At 43.2% G+C, this 20,970-nt stretch overlaps 1 protein-coding gene across 7 annotated transcripts in view; it reads right to left on the bottom strand.

The window, feature by feature from the left end:
- Positions 1-12,482, bottom strand: part of DOT1L (DOT1 like histone lysine methyltransferase) — a 129,446-nt gene extending 116,964 nt beyond the window's left edge. For 5 of the 7 annotated variants that reach the window (XM_056822199.1, XM_056822203.1, XM_056822202.1 and 2 more), the window contains exon 1: positions 11,960-12,476. In XM_056822199.1, the coding sequence (XP_056678177.1) occupies positions 11,960-12,040 (81 nt within the window). In that variant the 5' untranslated portion in view covers positions 12,041-12,476. Of the gene's footprint in view, positions 1-7,408; positions 7,483-11,959 lie in introns of all 7 variants that reach the window. The other 2 variants (XM_056822200.1, XM_056822201.1) reach the window with 2 other exon arrangements.
- Between the last annotated feature and the right edge of the window lie 8,488 nt (positions 12,483-20,970).

The following is a 20,970-nucleotide window of genomic DNA, read 5'->3' as shown; positions in this document are numbered from 1 at the left end:
GAATTTATTATTATCTTCCTGCCTCAAATCCTCACCTCTTCCTAACTTCAATTATTATTGAGGTTATCACCATCCTCCTAATCACTCAGGATGAAATTTTATGATAAAATTTTCTTTCATTTTTTATCATTATTTAATTAGTTATCAAACTTATAAAACCCAGTTGAATTGCACATTGGCTATGGGAGGTGGGAGGGAGGGGGGGAAGGAAAGAACATGAATCATGTAACCATGGAAAAAATATTCTAAATTAATTAAATTTTAAAAAAAATTATCAAGTCCTGTCTTTTCTACCTTCATAATATCTCTCAAATATACTATTCCCCCCCCCCCCCCCCCGCCTTCATCACTCATATGTGGTCTGTTAATACAGCCTTGGAGTTAGTCTCCCTATCTCAAGTCTCCCTACACATGCCCATCCTCCAGTCTGCTATCAAAGTGATTTTCCTAAAATGAAGACCTGACTGCATAATTATTCACTTCTAGTGGCTCCCTATTATCTCCAGGATCAAATAGAATACCTGTTTGGATTTCAAATGTCTTTTGTAACCTGGCCTGTTCCTACTTTTCAAGTATTCTTTTAATTTTTAAAACCCTTACCTTCTGTCTTAGAATTGATACCAAGTATTGGTTCCAAGGCAGAAAGGCATCAAGGACTAGGCAATTGGAATTAAGTAACTTGCCCAGGGTCATGGAGCTAGGAAGTATCTGAGGCTAGATATGAATACAGGTCCTCCCCACTCCAGGCCAGGAGCTCCATCCACTGTGCTATCTTTCCAGTCTTTTTAAACTTTACTCTCATGGCATTTGCCAGTGACACTGGCAGTGGTCAACCCAATGTTCCTCACACTTGGCTGGCACTTCATCTCTAATTCTGGGCATTTTTTCTGACTATTCCTCATGCCTGGAATTCTCTCCTTCCTCATCTCATCCTCATGGCTTCCTTCAAATCTAAGCTAAGGTCCCATGTTTTTGTGAGAAATCTTTCCTAGTCCTCCTTAATCTTAGTGCCTTCCCTCTGATAGTCAATTTAATTTGTCTAGATCTTGTTCACATATAAGGAGCCCCCATTACATTCAGCTCCCTGAAAGCAGAGTCTGTCTTTTGCCTTTTTTTGTATCCCTAGAATGTAATACAATGCCTGGCACACAAGCTGGTGCTTTTAAAAATGATACTTGAGACACATGTAAAACCCAGTGGAATTGCTCTTTGGCTATGGGAGTGGAGTGGAAGGAGGGGAGGGAAAGAACATGATTCATGTAACCATGGAAAAATATTCCAAATTAATTAAATAAATAAATGAACTTTGAAAATAAATAAAATAAAAATTATACTTGACTAATAGAGGTGATAGTCATAGGGAACAGTTTGGACATAGCCAGATTATGAATTAGTTTTGTTGGTCTACATATAGATTATAAGGGTTTTCTTTTCTATTTTTTTTTGTTCCATAGGGGTAGAGTAGTAGGAAGTAGAGAAAAATAAATCCTCAAACCTTGATAAATGCAATGACCAGAGGACCATGATGAAGCATGCTACCTACTTCATGAGGAGCGATATATAGAAAGTATAAGAGTCATACACTTTCAGATATGGCTATGTAGATATTTGTTTAGCTATGCCTATGTTACAAGGGTTTTCATCTTTTTTTTTTTTAAGTAAAGAGAAAGGATGAGAAGAGTGGGCTTGCAATAGTAATGCCTAAAATAGGACCCTTGAAACACTTTTAAAATACATTCATGGGGGCAGCTGGGTAGCTCAGTGGATTGAGAGCCAGGCCTAGAGACAGGATTCAAATCTGACCTCAGGCACTTCCTAGCTGTGTGACCCTGGAAAAGTCACTTAACCCCCATTGCCTAGCCCTTACTGCTCTCTTCTGCCTCGGAACCAATATATAGTATTGAGTCTAAGGCAAAAGTTATGGGTTAAAAAAATTTTTTTTAATAAATAAAATGCATTCAAGAGAAAAGAAACACAAATAAGTCAGCTTTGAAAATAATATGCTGAATGATATGCTTTTTTTTTTTAAAGTAACCAGTATGGTACAGATGCAAATTCATATACAAACCTCTTTGTCTATGGAAATCTTATTTGTTAAATTATATTTGAAAAAAAAAGGCAGAAAATAATAGTCACCAAGATTCAGATTCGGTGGTATATTTGGATAAAGCAACTCTGAGGTTGCTAATTGAATTGGAACCTATGAAATATCAAGAGGAAAAAGTTTACTTGAAGGTAGTTATCATTTCTCCCTCCACCTTGAAAATCTATTCTAAATCAGGAAAACTAAATTCATCTTGCTTGGTCCCAAAGGGTAAAACTAGGAACAATGACAAAAATTAGAAAAAGGCAGATTTTAGCCAGAATTAAGAAAAAACTTCCTAACATACCCCAAAGGAATGAGATGAGTAGATAGATGGAATTATCTACCAGTGCATCTCTGAAGATCTTTTAAGTAGAAGGTAAATATGATCATTCATTGGAGCTTCCTCAGATCCTGATTAGATTAGATGACTTCTAAGGTTTTTCCAACTCTGAGAAATACTATTGCATATATTTATGACCCACAGGATGTTTCTCAGTATCTGAAGCCTTGTCAAAAATTATCAAAATATTTAGGAAGGAAAAATTAATTCAATACTGCAAAAAATGCAGTCAGTGGCATTTTAAGCTGATTTCAAATTCTAAATCTAGTGGTCTAAAATTAAAACTATCCAATCATATGGCTCCAAACCACCTACTGATTAGAGAAATTAAAATTAAAATAACTCTGAGTTAAAACCTACTGAGAATGGCTAATATGACCAAAAAAGAAAATGATACCTGTTGGAGGGGATGTGGAAAAATTGGGACACTAACACTGTTGAACTGTGACTTAATACAACCACTTTGGAGAGCAATATGGAACCAGGCACAAAGGGCCACACACCTATACATATCCTTTGATCCAGCAATACCACTAGTGGGTCTATATCCCAAAGAGATAAAAGATAAGGGGAAAGGACCTACCTGTAGCAAAATACTTCTGGCAGCTCTCTTTGTAGTGGCAAAGAATTAGAAACTGAGGGGTTGTCCGTCACTTGGGGAATAGATGAACAAATTGTGTTATATGGTTATAATGGAATACTATTGCCCCATAAGAAAGGATGAGTTCAAAAAAACCTGAAAAGGCTTATTTATCTAAACTGACACAAAGTGAAGTGAGCAGAACCAGGAGAACAATGTACAGTAACAATAATAATGTATGATGTATGATCTACTGTGAGGTACTAAACCATTATCAGCAAAACAAGTCTCCAAGATAACCCACAAGGGCCTCCATGATTAAATGTTATCCACAGCCAAAGAAGAAACTATTGGAATCTAAAGGCAGATCAAAATGTGCCATCTTCCATTATATTTCCTTCATGAGATTTTCTGTTGTATGTGCGATAGATATGTGTCTTCTATCATAACAAGAAATATTGTGTGGAAATAACCTTATATGGGACTATTCACTGCCTCAGGGAGGGGAGAAATCTGAATTGTAAAATGTTTAAAAACAATTGTCAAAAACTGTTTCTACATATTACTGAAAAAAAAATTTAATTGGGGGAAAAAAACACCTTTATGACCAAACATTGGCATTAAGTCATTATTTGTCATTTCTATGCACAGATATTTCTAAGTGTTCCAGAAAAAAAAAGTATGGCCCTAGGTCATATAAAGATATTTTTATACTGTTTTAAGATATGCAAAACACTTCCCATAGTTATTGAATTTGAGTCCCACAAATTCATGAGATAAGTACTGCAAAGATTATTCTTGTTTTATAGATTAAAAAAATAAGGCTAGAGGGGTAGGCTCTATCCCAAGGTTTGACAGCTATTAAATGCCTGAGGCTGGATTGGAATCTTAGTTGCTCTTGCCCCCAAGGTGTACTCTCTATTCACTAATTTAATTATTAGCACATAGTTTGTAGAAGTCCAACAAAAAACAAACCATTTAAATTCCTCTAAGAAAGTTAAAAATAGTGTATTCTAAAATAAATAAATTCCTACCTCTCAAGCATCTCCAGAGTTTAGCACAATGACTGGCACATTAGATTATCAAAATGCTTGTTGACTAATTCAGATGGTTCTTTTTTTAGGTCCACTCCTCTCCCAAAATTCTTCCCCCCTCCTCCTCCTCTCTATCCTCCACACATTTTCCCAAACACATCTGGCCAGATCAATCCTCCTTCAGAAATCTTCTTTTGGCTCTAAAGAAAAAAAGATATGATTCCTTAGGGTACTAGCCCTTAAGGCCTTCCATAACCTTGCCCCAATAACATACCTTTGCAGCCTTATGACTGTGCATGTCTACCTATCTGAGCTCCAAGCTGCCACCTGACTGCCCCCCCCCCAACATTCTGATAGACCATCAAAGTCTCAAAACTTTTTCCCATCTCAATCAAATTCCTATTTACTCCAAAGTTCCACTCAGGTGGCACCTTCATCCATAACCCTTCCTTAATCCCTCAGATGAAATAATCCTCATCTTTATTTTTTCCCCAGTGCCTTTTGTCTAGATGAGTCTGTTGCTTCTACTGCCTTCTCCCTTCTATTTTACTTCTTCTTAGTTTACATAGTAAGCCTCCTATAAGCCAACTCCTTGGGGGAAGGCACTGTCCATATTGATTCACATGGCCCCAGTGTCTAACAACAACCCTGTACTTTTTTTTTTTAACCCTTACCTTCCATCTTGGAGTCAATACTGTGTATTGGCTCCAAGGCAGAAGAGTGGTAAGGGTAGGCAATGGGGGTCAAGTGACTTGCCCAGGGTCACACAGCTAGGAAGTGTCTGAGGCCGGATTTGAACCTAAGACCTCCCGTCTCTAGGCCTGGTTCTCAATCCACTGAGCTACCCAGCTGCCCCCAACCCTGTACTTTTTTAAATGAAAGGGTCAAAACACAAGTTATCTTTCCTCAAAAAATTCTTCCTTCTTGGGGGCAGCTGGGTAGCTCAGTGGATTGAGAACCAGGCCTAGAGACGGGAGGTCCTAGGTTCAAATCTGGCCTCAGACACTTCCTGGCTGTGTGACCCTGGGCAAGTCACTTGACCCCCATTGCCTACCCTTACCACTCTTCTGCCTTGGAGCCAATACACAGTATTGACTCCAAGACGGAAGGTAAGGGTTTTTTAATAAAAAAAAAAAAAGTCTCCCTTCTTCCTAATTTTCAATGGCACCCACTAGATCCCCTAATGTTGATTCCTCATTCTCAGTGTAATTTGGGGGGGGGGGGGACGGACTCTCACTCCTTACATGGGGAAATGAAGGCTGAAGGCAGTGAGGAAAGGGTTGATGAAAATGGCTTCCCTCACTACTCCCTCCAGGAGTCCCTGAATTACTTGAGGGAGACAAAATGGAGATCTCCCCTCAGTGAAGGCTTGACCCTTGGTGGCCCTACCAGCCCTCAAGGGCAGCAGGGAAGTTTCTACAAGGAGAAGTATGAGGGACCTGAATCCAGATATGCACTGGTTTGGGGCTCTCACTATAAATTATAAATCATTATAAAACAGTTTTTACACAAATAAAGTCAGATTTGAATAACTGAAAAAATATTAACTGTTCATGGGTGGGCAGAGCCAATATAATTAAAATGGCAATTCTACTCTGCCATACCAATTACCAAAAAATTATTTTACTGAGCTGGAGACTTGGAAAAGCCAATCCACACAGGAATACTGTGGAGTCCAAAGATAAGAAAATGAGTTCATTTTTAAGGTGGGTCTTGTTTTAAGGAGTTAACAGCATGCACTATAAGACAAAAGAAAGAAATGAAGATCTGGGTTTCATTTACTCAGAGATAAACTATATGCCCCATGGAAGTGGTCAGGACTTCAAAGGAGGAAGGAAAAGACAAATATAGAATCAAAAGCAGAATAGTGAAAAGGCAAAGATTGTCAGAGGAAAAAATGGAAAGGGAAGGTGTAGCAGAAGAGGTCAAATTGAATATCTATTTTTGAAAACATAGAAGCCTTTCATGATAAAGACAGGAAAAAGGTACAGAAATATTAAAGAGATATCACTACTGGATGATCTAACAGGAGCCTCTGGTCACTTAGGCATCAGCATTTTCTGAGAGAGGGCTTGTTATAGCACTTTGTCCAATAGTTCTGGGGCATTAGCAGACTGCAAAGTCCATGTGCTGGAGTAGTGTGAATAATACAGTAGCCAAATAAGCAAATGTAATTTGGGAAGCACTGAAAGAGGCGCCACTGGAATGAAAAAGTGTCAGTCTCTTTTACTCAGCCCCTGCCATTGTATAGAGTAAGTTGCAGTACCTGGGACTGTTAACATAAGGAAAATATGAGGTAGGGCTGATGTCTTTCTTCTGTAAGAATAATCTGACTTGCTCCACAGGGTAACAAAACAACAATGAGTATAAATTGCAAGGAGATAAATTAGGCTTGGTAAGAGAGGAAGGAGAGTCAGTTCCTACACCCTGGAGGCATCCAAGCACAAACTGGATGTCTATTTCTTAACACCCAGTGAGGATTCCTTTTCAAGTATGGGCTAAATAAGATGACCATTGAAGTCCTTTCCAACTCTGAAATCCTGGTGGGGAGGAAAAGTATAGATTACACCTTTCAAGCAGCTTAGCTATGAATGAGAAAAGAAAAAGTACATCAGATAAAGCAGGAGGGTGGAGACAAAGTAGTGGTTTGTTTGGCTTTTAAAACTAGAGAGAGCTAGACATACCTTAAAAGGATAAGAACTAGATAATTATGTCTTAAGAAAAGGATGAAGGCAAGAACCTGTTCTGTAGGTAGAATGACTGAAAGGTAGTGCTGACCTAGTCCATCCAATGCTGATTTAAATAAATGAGGAAACTGAAGGCCAGAGACAAATGACTTACCCTAAAGATCACATTACAATGTAGGGGGCAGGAAAGGGACTAAAACCCAGGGCCAGTGTTCTCTTCCTACTAAACCTGCCTTACTGCATTCAACCACATTATTATTCTCAACACATCAGCTCCCATGGATTTAATTACCAGCTCTATGTTAATGATTCTCAAATCTTCTTATCCTGTCCCAAATTCTCTTGCAGACTTCCAATCTCCAACCGCTTAATGACTTTATTGATTGATTAACACAGAATTTTATCATCTATATGGTCCTTAAAAGTAGTTTTGGGGGGCATGTGATAGTTAAATGATAAGAAAAGCTTTAATCCTATTTGTGATACTAACTTCTAAACCTCAAGTTTCACATATTTAGCTTTCTTTCTTAAAGGCAATTATTGTCCATCAAAGGAAGTCAAAGAGTTAATGTCTACTTCTGTATGAATAAACCCATTTGAGCTCTGATTAAGGAGGGCACTCATAAAAATGGAGGTCAGCATCAGAAAATATTTTCTGAGTCACAGGGAGAGATTACTCACCATGCTCTATTCAACACAGCACGTTAAGGACACAACTGCTCACCATGTATTCATTAGAAAATCATGGCCTTTCCCTTTGAAGGAAGCAGAAGGCGGGGGAAAAAGTCATACTTTCAGTTTTGTATATAAGCCAGTGGGAGGCTATATCTGAAACACCCTTGCATCCCCTCCCACAGCCTTAATTAGTCTTGAAGGGAAATATATGTTTCACATCATCTTCTTAGGTTCTTTCCAAATTCTGACAAGCATATGTATGCCAGTGAAGCAGAAAGAGTTGTTTTCAATCAAATTTAAATAGGTTAGGGGTATCTTGGAAGTGTCCCTAGCCCTACTTACCAAAGAAAAAACAAAGAGTATGGAATACAGCCTAAAGGATAGCAAGGTAAATTGTTATCCTATTTGACTATCCTCATTTAATTTTAATCTAACTTTTTGTATTGACCTCCTTTTAATTGAGACCTCCATTTCTAAGGAGTTATCAGTTCAGAGTTTGGAATGAGAAACAGAAGAATCTTCAAAGTCAAACGAATCTAGCCTTCTGACTTTATAGACATAAGGAAACTGAGTCCCAGAGGTAACCTACCTAAAGCCACTAATTTGCTACACAAATTAGTAGCAGAGTTAAGCCTAAATCCAAATATGGATAACTATGTTTTGTTTGCTCCTAAAAATTAAAATATGTTGCCACTCCAACTTTAATTCTACTTAATTCCATAACATTTCAAGAATCATACTTTCTTTGACTTGGTACTTGCATAAGAATTTCATTAGATTAGCATACAAAATACATTTTTCCGTAAGAATCATCACCCATTTTCCATAGAAAATGTTTCAGTCTCCAAAAGCAGGTACCCAAAAGGGAATAGGCAAGCCTAAAAAAAATTAAAAGAAATATGCCACTTGAGATTTAATACTGAAGCTAAGAATCCATTTGGTGGAAAAGAGAAGAGCATACAAAATTAGAATCTTTCTCTGTCCTCCTACCACCTAGAAACCCAAAGTTAAATGTGCAGTGAAACTAAGAAATGCACTGCTGACGTCAAACAGCTCTGCAAGGACAGCAACACACATACCCCTCCTGCCAAATGAAGCCTGGGCCAGCGAGGGAAAAAAGTCTGTAGTTCAGGACAGCCCAATATTAGAAAGCTAGGGGATAGCAATGTTCAAACAGGAATTCTAAAATATCCTAGAAGCCAAAAAGGAATTGACTACACCACAGTTAAGCTGCAAATACCCTTTCCCCCTCACAATTTAAAAAAAAAAAGGCATATCGTCTCTTCAACCAAGCTGCTGGAAAGAAAATGTCACTATCTCCAGATGACATTTCATCTTTGGAAAAAATGCAACTCAAGCAAAGCAAATTCATCCAAATAACAGGATGTTTTTTTAAATTTATAAATAGAATCTCCCCCTGCCCCCAAAAAAACTAGCAAAGAGAAATGCAAGCATAAAGAATGGCATGGAAATCTCTTATATTTAACAAATATCATTTATTTTACCCTTTTCTGAAAAGCAATTTACCCACAACTAACATATGCACTTGAAGGTAACCAATATTATTTCCTAGGAAATATTGGTCTATATAATCTAGATTAGGTGACAAGGTTAAAAAACCTTTTCCTTTTCTACAAATCAAATGAAAGATTTCCCTTCCCCCTCTGTCTATACTGTATACACAGAGACCCAAACACACCCAGAGCTGCCCTACAGGAAAAGCTGTATTAACTGCTTGAGTGCTGGAAGGCTCAACATCTCTCTGGAAACAGGATGATCAAAAATAGAAAGTCCTACTGTACTGGCAAGGCTTTGAGAAACCACAGTTGCACAAAATGAAGTACCCAAGAACTCTGAGCCAAAGGCAAATTGCTACACTACCTCCAAGCAAGATGTTTCCAATAACTCATTGACATATACAAATATATTTTTCAATTCCAAATGAGATATATATAGCCTATCAGGGAATTTTTTAGATCAAGCTCCACTCCCCACCCCCAGGACAAAAGTTTCAAAGTAAAATGCAACCAAAATTGTTATCAATTGTTGCTATTTTACTTGCTCTCTACAATATACTCAATTCAGTCTATAGAGTCCAAGAAACATAATGAAATATTTCCATACTAAGGGTAGAGGAGCCACTGCACCAAGGATTGTAGTGGATTTTATATGGTTTGTAAGCCATTTGTAAATTTCCACTTTGTGGGGGGCTTTTCCAGTTTAAGCAAAGATGCCGTCATGGGACAGAAGGTGTCACCAATGAGGTCCTACAATTCAGATGTAGGCAACACAAGCCAACAAGTCACCTTCTAAAATAAACAAATGTAGAGAAAAGGTTGTATATTTCCCCTAAAGAATAAGCTTGTAAGGTTTTAAAAAACAGATGAAAATGAGAACCATCTTAAATCCCCTCAACTGGAAGATAAAATTGAGTTTCTATATAATGAATATTAAAAAGAAACAGAGGTAGGTAAAACACGAATTAAGGGGGAAATTTTTACACATAAACACTGCTCAGATTTCCCAAGAGATGGTAGATAGGAAAAAAACACTAACAGGCTTGCACTGCTGGACTGACTGCCTCCATGAACCACTCAGAATACTGACCTCCACTGACAAATGCATCATCTTAGAAAGTTTCAGAAACCCACATTTTAGCTTTGGAGAATTGTGAGATCTTCGAGGAAAAATTTTTTTAAACTTTTCCCCCTTTCATTAGTCAGTGTTCTTTCCCTCCTCCTCCCCAACACATAGCTTATCTGTCAAGACTGATGAGCCATTTTAGAAACCAAATTCCCCTACTGCTTCTGCATTTTTCTTTTTAAAAAGGAATCATGCCCACATGACTGAAGGGGAGGGAGGAGAGAGGAGGAGCAGAAGGGGGGGGGGGGGAATATAAAAATAACTTCAACTGCCCAATCTCACAGACCGCCTGGGCTCCCAGGTACAGTGTAAAATTGATTGGCAAGTCTGGGGCCCTCACTCATCTAGGATAGTCCCCCACCCTCCACACTTCCATTATATATTTCAGAGAGAGGGTTAGCCAAACAACCAAGTAAACCCACCAACACACTGGGAGTACAAGGGGGGTGTAGGCAGAAGACAGGCAGAAAGAGACCTGTCTAGAATAGACTGGAGCGTTGTAGAAGGGGAGTTGGTAATTAGTATGGATTATTGGAAGGGAAGGGAAGGGAAGGGAAGGGAAGGGAAGGGAAGGGAAGGGAAGGGAAGGGAAGGGAAGGGAAGGGAAGGGAAGGGAAGGGAAGGGAAGGGAAGGGAAGGGAAGGGAAGGCAAGGGAAGGCAAGGGAAGGCAAGGGAAGGGAAGGGAAGGCAAGGGAAGGCAAGGGAAGGCAAAGGAAGGCAAAGGAAGGCAAGGGAAGGCAAGGGAAGGGAAAGGAAGGGAAGGGAAGGGAAGGGAAGGGAAGGGAAGGGAAGGGAAGGGAAGGCAAGGGAAGGCAAGGGAAGGCAAGGGAAGGCAAGGGAAGGCAAGGGAAGGAGGGGAGTGAGAGTGGGAAATGTTCTGGGCGTGGAAGACGTGCAAGGGAAGAATGGGGGGGGGGGCTTGCCTGGGACAGGGCAGAAACCGATGAGTGTCTAGGGAATTTGGGGGGTGGAGGAGCCCAGAAGGAGGTAAACAGCAAGAGAGGGCTATGGAAGAAAAGGGTGCAAAAGAAACGGGGGGGGGGGGGGGGGGGTAGGAACGTGTATGGAATTTTAGAAAGACCCAAAGGGGCAAAAGAGTGGTAATCCCATGAAGGGCTTGCCAGGAGCCTAAGGGCTTTAGGGGAAGTGTCTGTGTTAAAAAATTCAGGAGGGGTATATACAGAATTATAAGGGGTTGGGGGTGGGGGGTGGGAGGAAGATGAACGGGCAATTACAGAACGGGAACTAGGAGAGGTCAACCCAAGAAGGTTGACTTAGCAGAGTGCCTGGCACATAGTAGGTAAAATAAGTGTTTACTGATTGATTGGATTGAATCGAATCGAAGGGGTTTAGGGAATCTTCAGAGAGTGGTACTCTAAGCCAAGGGGCATAGTCAGAAGTTTTTTTTGGGGGGGGGGGGATTGGGGAAAATTTTTCGGGAGGGTGCTCAAGGGCATAGCCGGAGCAAGGGGCTTGGCAGGAGCCTAGAAATTTGAGGGGAGACAAGGAGGGTTGAAAGCAATGGAGGGGGGCGGGTGAGAGAAGGGCGGCTCGCTGTGGGACAAGAAGGGTAACTGACGCTAAGGGCTTGGCAGAAGCCTGCAAGTTTAGGGAGAAGGTGGTCTGGAGCCTGGGTGGGGGATAAGAGAATCGTAAGGGGTAGCCCCGAGCCCCGGCGTTTGAGGACGCAGAGAGGGGTGCCTGGAAACAGAGCAATGGGGAGGGGAGCAGCCCAAGCCAGGGCCGGGAAGGAAAGCGCCTTAGGGGTTGGAGCCAGGGGTCTGGGAGCACCCATCCAGGCGCAGGCCCCAGTGGTGCTAGGGCACAAGCACCCTCTAGCCCCACAGGGTCAGACGAGAGACATGCTCACACGCACACTCGGGGCAAAGCGGGGACGGGGCGCGGATACTCACATAGACAGGCAAGGGCCACGGGTACACGGCGGGCTCGGCTCCCACGGGCGACTTGAGCCTCAGTTCCAGCTTCTCACCCATGATCGCGAGCGCGACCGCCGCTGCACCATACTAGTGGGCGCGGGCGCGGGGCGGGCGCAGCGGGGCCGGCGGGCGGGCTGGCGACCGCGGGGACGGTTGGCCGAGGGAGGCGGCTGGGGGCGGGCGGGCAACGAGGGAGGAGGGGCACGAGCGGCGGCGGCAGCGGCAGCAGCAGCAGCAGCAGCAGAGGCAGCAACAGAAGAGGAAGGCGGAGGCCCAGAAGTCACGACCAGCAGCGGCGGCGGCAGCAAAGCCGCAGGTTCTCTCTCTCTCTCTCTCTCTTTTTCTCTCCCTCTCGTTCTCTCTCCCTCCCACCTTCCCACGCTGGCTCGCTGGCTCTTTTGTAGTTACAGCCCCCGGGTCTCCAGCGCCGCCGCCATCTTGGCCGGCGTGAGGCGAGCACAATGAGCCAGGGGCTGGGCGAAACCACTCCTCCGACGCGAGGGGGGGAGGGCCGGAGAGCGAGGAGGTGGAGCCGAACGGCACGCACGGCCCCGGAGGGCCCGCCCTCCCTCCGCCGTCCTCTCCTCCCCCGCCCCTTTAGGCTCTCCCTTCCTGTCCTTAGCTGCCCTCCCCTTCCCCTCCCGCGGCCAGCCTCAGGGATGCCTGCACGAGCTGTGGAGCTGCTCCTCCTCAGACGCTTGCAAAAGATGGGGGCGGATGATGAAAGCTTTGACACACTCTTTCCTGCTAGGACTTGAAAAAGGCGTTTGCGAGCCTCCGTCCACAAATGGGGAAACTGAGGTCACCCGAGAGGAAGTGAATTGTTCAAGGTCGAAAAGGGTTACAGGGACGAGATTCAAACCCCAGTAATCCTAGGGGTTTAAGTCTTACACCATGCTGGTGGCTTTAGCTAGGCGCCCCAGAGCCCAGTGGATCAGAACCGAGCAGAGGGAGAAGAGGAGTAGCCCGATTAAGAATGTTAATAGCACCTCCTGCCATGTGCTTCCTGGATCCCCGTAATGGGGGTGTCGAGGAAATATTTGTAAAGAAGGAAACAATCTTAGGGTGTCCATCAGAAACTTTATTTCCTTCCTTACTACTCCCCAGCACCACCGTCTTCCATGACATTGAGGGAGGAAGAAACTGAGCCTGCATACTTCTCTATCTCCTTACTGGAATGGGAGCAGAGCAGGATTTGAAGGACTTTACCAAAGTCTGAGGAACCTGATAAGGTCAAAAATTGATGACTCACGGTAAAGTAATGGGGGAAAATACTGGCTCCTCAGGCTGGAAACTTGGATTCTAATCTTTAGGCTGATCAATGACTGGCTGGGTGACTTGAGACAAAATCATGTCTCTGAAAATCAGTTTCTCCATAGGTAAAAGGAGGTAGTACTGTTTTTCTGTCCTCTACACCTTAATTGACACTTTAATAAGTATTTAAATTTAATTCAATTTATGGAGTGAGGCTAGATCTTGAGTTTTTTGTTCCTTCAGTTTAACATTTGGGGGGGGGGGGGGGTTATGTGCCAAATGCTGGATATTTTCTTCTAGTTTGTGTATTTTGGGGAGAGTAGATTAGATGGGTCAGAACAGTGAAAGTGGAAAAATTTATTTCATGATTTTGCTCAGGGCAGACCCTGATGCAGGATATTATTTATTACTCACCTATCTAAACCTCCAACCCCTCACTCAGGAAATCCTGTTACCTTAGAGATAAAAAGCTATCTTAGAATTTACAGTTGAGAAAAGACCATAAAGACTCCGAGAAAACTGAGGCTCTCAGAAATGAGATGTGCCCTACCTAAGATCACAGAGGAGGATTAAGCTTCAAGTTCTTTTACTCCAAATCTAGTGTACACCATAATGCCATCTCTTCATGACCTTAAAAGACCATCTAGTCCACTGTCCTACCCCAAGAAGGAATCCTCCCTAAAACATCCCAACAAGGCTATCAAACCTCTATTTAAACACACTTATGAGAAGTTCCCTGCCTGACAAGGCAACTGGATCCCTAATTGAACATCTTTGATTGTTAGGACCCTCTCCTAGATTTAGTTATCACGGTTTTAAGAGTCATACCCTAAGGCAGGGGTCCCCAAACTATAGCCTGCAGGCCACATGTGGCCCCCTGAGGCCATTTATCCAGCCCCCACCTCACTTCCCCAAGGGGCACCTCCTTCATTGGTGGTCTGTGAGAGGAGCACAGGATGCAGTAGTGCCACTCACATATAGTACTATGTCCAGTGACATAATCCCTTGCATGGCGCCTTGTTCTGAGAGAAACTGAAGAATGAGGGGCCGCACAAAGAATTATGTGGCTGCACAATGAAAGACGTCAGCATGGTGAGCGGTGATCTGGGGAGTCCGCACTGTGTATACTGCTGCCCAGTATAGTGGTGGCAGTGATGGGTCTGTGAAAGGTGTGACAGGCCCATCACAGCCAGCGCTGCAGCCTCCACTATCCCAGACAGTGGTATACAGATTTGTTCATAGTTTATAATCCGGCCCTCCAAAGGTCTGAGGGACGGCGAACTGGCCCCCTGTGTAAAAAGTTTGGGGACCCCTGCTCTAAGGCAATGTGTGATCAAGGCTTTGGCTCAAGGTGCCAGCGCTAAAGGCACTGATCAAAATGATTAATAGTCCTTCATTAATGTGGATATAACTAAACAGCACCTACTAGCAAGAATTTTTAGTTTCAGGAAGGATACCAATTGACTAACTGGGAAAGCCCCAAGCCTAATTCACATGGCTTATCAGCAACCTTATATTATATTATATTTAACCTAACTATCCCAGGAACTCTGCCTCCCTCCCTCCCATACTCAGCTCCTACTTCACTGAGAGCATGCTTCATTACTGTTTGTCTTTTATAGAGTTTTTTGGAACTTACCTCTAGCACAAAAGTTCTTACTTAGGACTCTATTTCCACCCTTTGGTTCTAATTCTGCTCTATGGAGGGACAATGCCTTTGATACACTACACAGGTCTCGTGCCCAGCATCTGTTTGGCAAGTCTGGCTGAGCCAGAGGAATTTCCCGAAGGCCTTAAGGCAGCAGCAGCTCTGTGGTAGTGTCCATTAGGCAGCAGAGTAAAGCAGGATTATATAACAGGGCCAGTCTAAGGCCATCTATTTTAAGCAGCCATCCTCAAGAATGGTAGACCAGGAAACTAGTTGGTGTCAAGCTCTGTGTCCCAGGAAAACCTTTCAGTCACCCAGGCACAAAACATCTATCCCTAGAGTCCTGTGCACAGTGGTCCTACTGAGATGCGTCTGTACTGAAATCTACACATACCAGGTAGGGGGTGAGAGATTATAAAGTCAAAGAAACTGTAGCAATTGGAAGATAGGGAGAGTGGGGCTGGGGCAGTGGAGTGCCAGACCGAGACAGGTCCTGAGTTCAGGTACCTCAGATACTTCCTAGCTGTGTGACCCTGGGCAAGTCCCTTCACCCCCATTGCCTAACCCTTACTGTTCCTCTACCTTGGAACCAAATCACGGTATTGATTCCAAGATGGAAAGTAAGGGTTTAAAAAAAAAGACAATCCCAATGCACCCGTCTATCTCTGTCCAGGGAATTCAACCTGATTCATGATGCCATCAAAGCCTTTTGAAGCATCAGTTTTCCTTATTTGTAAAATGAGAAGAAAGGCAAGCTTAAAACAATCTATAACAGCGGTTCTCAACCTCTCAATTTGTAGCAATGAGAATCCATAATGCATATCAGGTATTTACATTCCGAATCATAACTATAGCAAAATTACTACTAGTTTTGAAGTAGCCACCAAAATAATTTTTTGGTTTGGGGTCACCGCAACATGAGGAACTGTATTGTGGGGTCACAGCATTAGAAAGGTTAAGAACCACTGATCTATAACTACTATTATGGGTTTACAGTCAGAAAGATCTGAGTTCAAGGCCTGTCATTAATCTATGGATTCACTTATCTCCATGCTAATGATTTTCAAATATCTTTTTTTTTTCAACCCTTACCTTCTCTCTTAGTATCAATTTTAAAACAGAACAGTGAGGCAATAAGGGTAAAGTGACTTGCCTAAGGTCACTTAGGAAGTATCTGAAGGTCACATTTGAACCCAGGTCCTCCCAACTCCATCCATGGAGCTCTATCCCATCTGCTACCTAGCTGCCCCTAATTTTTATATCTCTTACCCAGACCTAACCTCTCCATTGATCTCCAGCCTCACATCTCCAGCTGTCTATTGCATCTTAAACTCAGCATGTCTCAGATTGAACTTTTATCTCACCCCCTAAACCATCCTCCCTTCCAAATTTCCCTATTATAATCAAGAACACCAACAATCTTCCTCAGAAACCTAACTTGGGTAAAATCTTCAACTCTTCACGGATTTCCCCTTCCCTCCAATTCAATCTGCTGCCAAAGCCTGTCGGTTTTACCTTTGCAGGGTCTCTGAAATGCCCTGTTTCTCTTCTCTGATGTCACCCCTCTCGTGGATGTTCTCATCACCCCACACTTGGACTGTTGCAATAGCATGCCATGGAGCTGGCCTAGGACAAGTCTCTCCCCATTCCAGTCCATCTTCCATTTCGCTATCAAGTAATCTTCCCAAAGACTTTTCTAACTCAACAAAATCAAGTGATTCCCTTGATATAGACACATAGGAACAAATGTAAAATCTCTGGTTTTCAAAGCCTTTCAAAGCCTGCCCATTCTTCTTACAACCTCCCCGCCCAACTCCAAACTCTCCCCCTTTCCCTCCCCCACTCTGCCATCCAGAGTCACTGGCCTCTTTCCTGTTCCTCAAATAAAACACTCCATCTTTCTACTCCAGAAATTTTCCCTGGCAATCCCCTATGCTGGAATTTTTTCCCTCCTCACCTCTGCCTCCTGACTTCCCTGCCTTCCTTCATGTCTCAGCTAACCTATCTCCCCTTCTACAAGAAATTTTTTCCAGTCTTCCTTAATTATTATTGCCTTACATCTATGACAACATGCAACTTCTCCTTTACAAATATATTTGTACAAAAGCTTTTGCATGTTCTTTCCCATTAGATTTTGAGCTCCTCAAGAGCCAGGACTTGGTTAGGAAGATCCATCCCACTTACTGGGGAAACTAGGTGGTTGGAGTGCCCAGCCTGGAGACAGAAAGACTGGGTTCTGGGTTCAAATCTGTCCTCAGGCACTTCCTAGCTGTGTGACCCTAGACAAGTCACTTAATACCAATTGCCTAGCCCTTAACAACATTTTTAAGTATTTTTCCATAGTTACATGATTCATGTTCTCTCCCTCCCAGAGCTGACAAGCAAATCCACTGGGTTATACATGTATTATCTTTCAATACCTATTTTCATATTCCATTTTTGTAATAGAATAATTTTTAAAACAAAAACCCCAAACCTCTACCATATTAACAAGTGATATTTGTTTGTTTTTTTTCTGTGTTTCTACTCCCACAGCTCTATATGTGGATAGCATTCTTTCTCATAAGTCCCTCAGGATTGTCCTGGATCCCTGCACTGCTATTAGTAGCAGTCTATTACACTTGATCGTCCTATAATGTTTCAGCTACTGTGTACAATGTTTTCCTGGTTCTGCTCAATTCATTCCACATCAGTTCATGAAGGTTATTAAAGTTCCTATAGAAATCAAGCAGTTAGTTCATCATTCCTTATAGTTCAACAGTATTCCATCACTGTCATATACCACAATTTGTTCAGCCATTCCCCACTTGGAGGGCATCCTCTCATTTTCCAATTTGTTGCCACCACAAAGAGCACAGCTATGAATATTTTTTTTACAAACTTTTGTATCTCTTTGGAATATAAAAGGTTTTTTTTTTTTATGAAATAAAATAAACCCCTTTTTTTTTTAAACCCTTACCTTCTGTCTTAGAATCAATACTGTGTATTGGTTCCAAGGCAGAAGAGTGGTAAGGGCTAGGCAATGGGGGTCAAGTGACTTGCCCAGGATCACACAGCTAGGAAGTGTCTGAGGCCAGATTTGAACCTAGGATATCCCATCTCTAGGCCTGACTCTCAATCCACTGAGCTACCCAGCTGCCCCCTTAAGAACTCTGTTCAGTCAGGGAGCCCACTATGTCTAGAAAAAGTCCCACTGCTGGATAATGGGAGTTTTTCTTTATCCTGAAATGAAATCTGCCTCCTATAGGAGTCATTAGACTTGCCTAACCTGGCCCAGCTTGAACAAACTAGGGAGAGGGTGGATCCTTTGGCCAGCTTTGGAGCCAAGGGAGGGACAGAAAACAGCAAATAGCTCTATCTAGCCACAGATAAAAATACAAAGCAACTCTATGGGCTGGCCCTGGTGCTGGAACACGGGCTTCTTCAGCCACACCCACATAGGTAGGTAGCAATTCTATTCCAGCAGGTATTTATTAAACAGCCCTTACTTATCCAGTCCACAAAACAAGGAGCTAAGCTGGTTTCCCAGCCTCCAGTCAATTCATAGAAAATGTCAGAATTGTAAGGGACCAGTGTTGGAAGGTGGGTGGTGGGGAACCAACAACACTTAGAACCGAGAATGTCAGAGATGGAAGGGAATTTAGAACACATTAGTACACATTGAACACAAAGTTGGAAGGACCCTTGAAACTTGGAAGGCTAGAGCTAGGAGGGCCCTTAGGACAAAGGATGTCCAAACTGGAAAGGACTTTAGAACAGTGAACATCAGAACTGGAGGGGCCCTTATAACACAGGACTTTGCAGCTAGGAAGCCCCTCATAATAGAAAACATCAGAGCTGAGAGGGCCCTTAGAACATAGGATGTCAGGGCAGATAGGGTACCAGACCTGCAGTCAAGAAGACCTGGATTCAAATGTGGCCTCAGCTACTTCCCAGCTGTGTGACAGGGCAAGTTGCTCAACCCCAATTGTAGCCCTTCCTGTCCTCTGCCCTAGAATAGATACTAAGACAGAAGATAAGGGTTTAAACAAACAAAAAAAAAAGAGCTTAGGATGTCAAAACTGGAAAGGTCCTTAAAATAGAGAATGGCAGAGCTGGGAGGGAGCTTAGAACAGAGAATATCAGAGCTGGGAGGGAGCTTAGAACAGAGAATGTCAGAGCTGGGAGGGAGCTTAGAACAGAGAATGTCAGAGCTGGGAGAGATCTTAGAACAGAGAATGTCAGAGCTGGGAGGGAGCTTAGAACAGAGAATGTCAGAGCTGGGAGACACTTTAGAACAGAGAATGTCAGAGCTGGGAGGACACTTAGAACAGAGAATGTCAGCTGGGAGGGAGCTTAGAACAGAGAATGTCAGAGCTGGGAGACACTTTAGAACAGAGAATGTCAGAGCTGGGAGGACACTTAGAACAGAGAAGGTCAGAGCTGGGAGAGATCTTAGAACAGAGAATGTCAGAGCTGGGAGGGAGCTTAGAACAGAGAATGTCAGAGCTGGAAGGACACTTAGAACAGAGAATGTCAGCTGGGAGGGAGCTTAGAACAGAGAATGTCAGAGCTGGGAGACACTTTAGAACAGAGAATGTCAGAGCCGGGAGGACACTTAGAACAGAGAATGTCAGAGCTGGGAGGGAGCTTAGAACAGAGAATATCAGAGCTGGGAGGGAGCTTAGAACAGAGAATGTCAGAGCTGGGAGGGAGCTTAGAACAGAGAATGTCAGAGCTGGGAGAGATCTTAGAACAGAGAATGTCAGAGCTGGGAGGGAGCTTAGAACAGAGAATGTCAGAGCTGGAAGGACACTTAGAACAGAGAAGGTCAGAGCTGGGAGAGATCTTAGAACAGAGAATGTCAGAGCTGGGAGGGAGCTTAGAACAGAGAATGTCAGAGCTGGAAGGACACTTAGAACAGAGAAGGTCAGAGCTGGGAGAGATCTTAGAACAGAGAATGTCAGAGCTGGGAGAGATCTTAGAACAGAGAATGTCAGAGCTGGGAGGGAGCTTAGAACAGAGAATGTCAGAGCTGGAAGGACACTTAGAACAGAGAATGTCAGAGCTGGGAGAGTCCTTAGAACAGAGAATGACAGAGCTGGGAGGGAGCTTAGAACAGAGAATGTCAGAGCTGGGAGGGAGCTTAGAACAGAGAATGTCAGAGCTGGAAGGACACTTAGAACAGAGAATGTCAGCTGGGAGGGAGCTTAGAACAGAGAATGTCAGAGCTGGAAGGACACTTAGAACAGAGAATGTCAGCTGGGAGGGAGCTTAGAACAGAGAATGTCAGAGCTGGGAGGACACTTAGAACAGAGAAGGTCAGAGCTGGGAGAGATCTTAGAACAGAGAATGTCAGAGCTGGGAGGGAGCTTAGAACAGAGAATGTCAGAGCTGGGAGAGATCTTAGAACAGAGAATGTCAGCTGGGAGGGAGCTTAGAACAGAGAATGTCAGAGCTGGAAGGACACTTAGAACAGAGAATGTCAGAGCCGGGAGGACACTTAGAACAGAGAATGTCAGAGCTGGGAGGGAGCTTAGAACAGAGAATATCAGAGCTGGGAGAGATCTTAGAACAGAGAATGTCAGAGCTGGGAGGGAGCTTAGAACAGAGAATGTCAGAGCTGGAAGGACACTTAGAACAGAGAATGTCAGCTGGGAGGGAGCTTAGAACAGAGAATGTCAGAGCTGGGAGACACTTTAGAATAGAGAATGTCAGAGCCGGGAGGACACTTAGAACAGAGAATGTCAGAGCTGGGAGGGAGCTTAGAACAGAGAATATCAGAGCTGGGAGAGATCTTAGAACAGAGAATGTCAGAGCTGGAAGGACACTTAGAACAGAGAATGTCAGCTGGGAGGGAGCTTAGAACAGAGAATGTCAGAGCTGGGAGGACACTTAGAACAGAGAATGTCAGAGCTGGGAGGGAGCTTAGAACAGAGAATGTCAGAGCTGGAAGGACACTTAGAACAGAGAATGTCAGCTGGGAGGGAGCTTAGAACAGAGAATGTCAGAGCTGGAAGGACACTTAGAACAGAGAATGTCAGCTGGGAGGGAGCTTAGAACAGAGAATGTCAGAGCTGGGAGACACTTTAGAACAGAGAATGTC

This window comes from Monodelphis domestica, chromosome 3 (genome assembly GCF_027887165.1).
Source record: "Monodelphis domestica isolate mMonDom1 chromosome 3, mMonDom1.pri, whole genome shotgun sequence".
NCBI lineage: Eukaryota > Metazoa > Chordata > Mammalia > Didelphimorphia > Didelphidae > Monodelphis > Monodelphis domestica.
The sequence above is the reverse complement of the archived record's forward strand: the minus strand, read 5'-3'. Positions and strand labels throughout refer to the sequence as shown.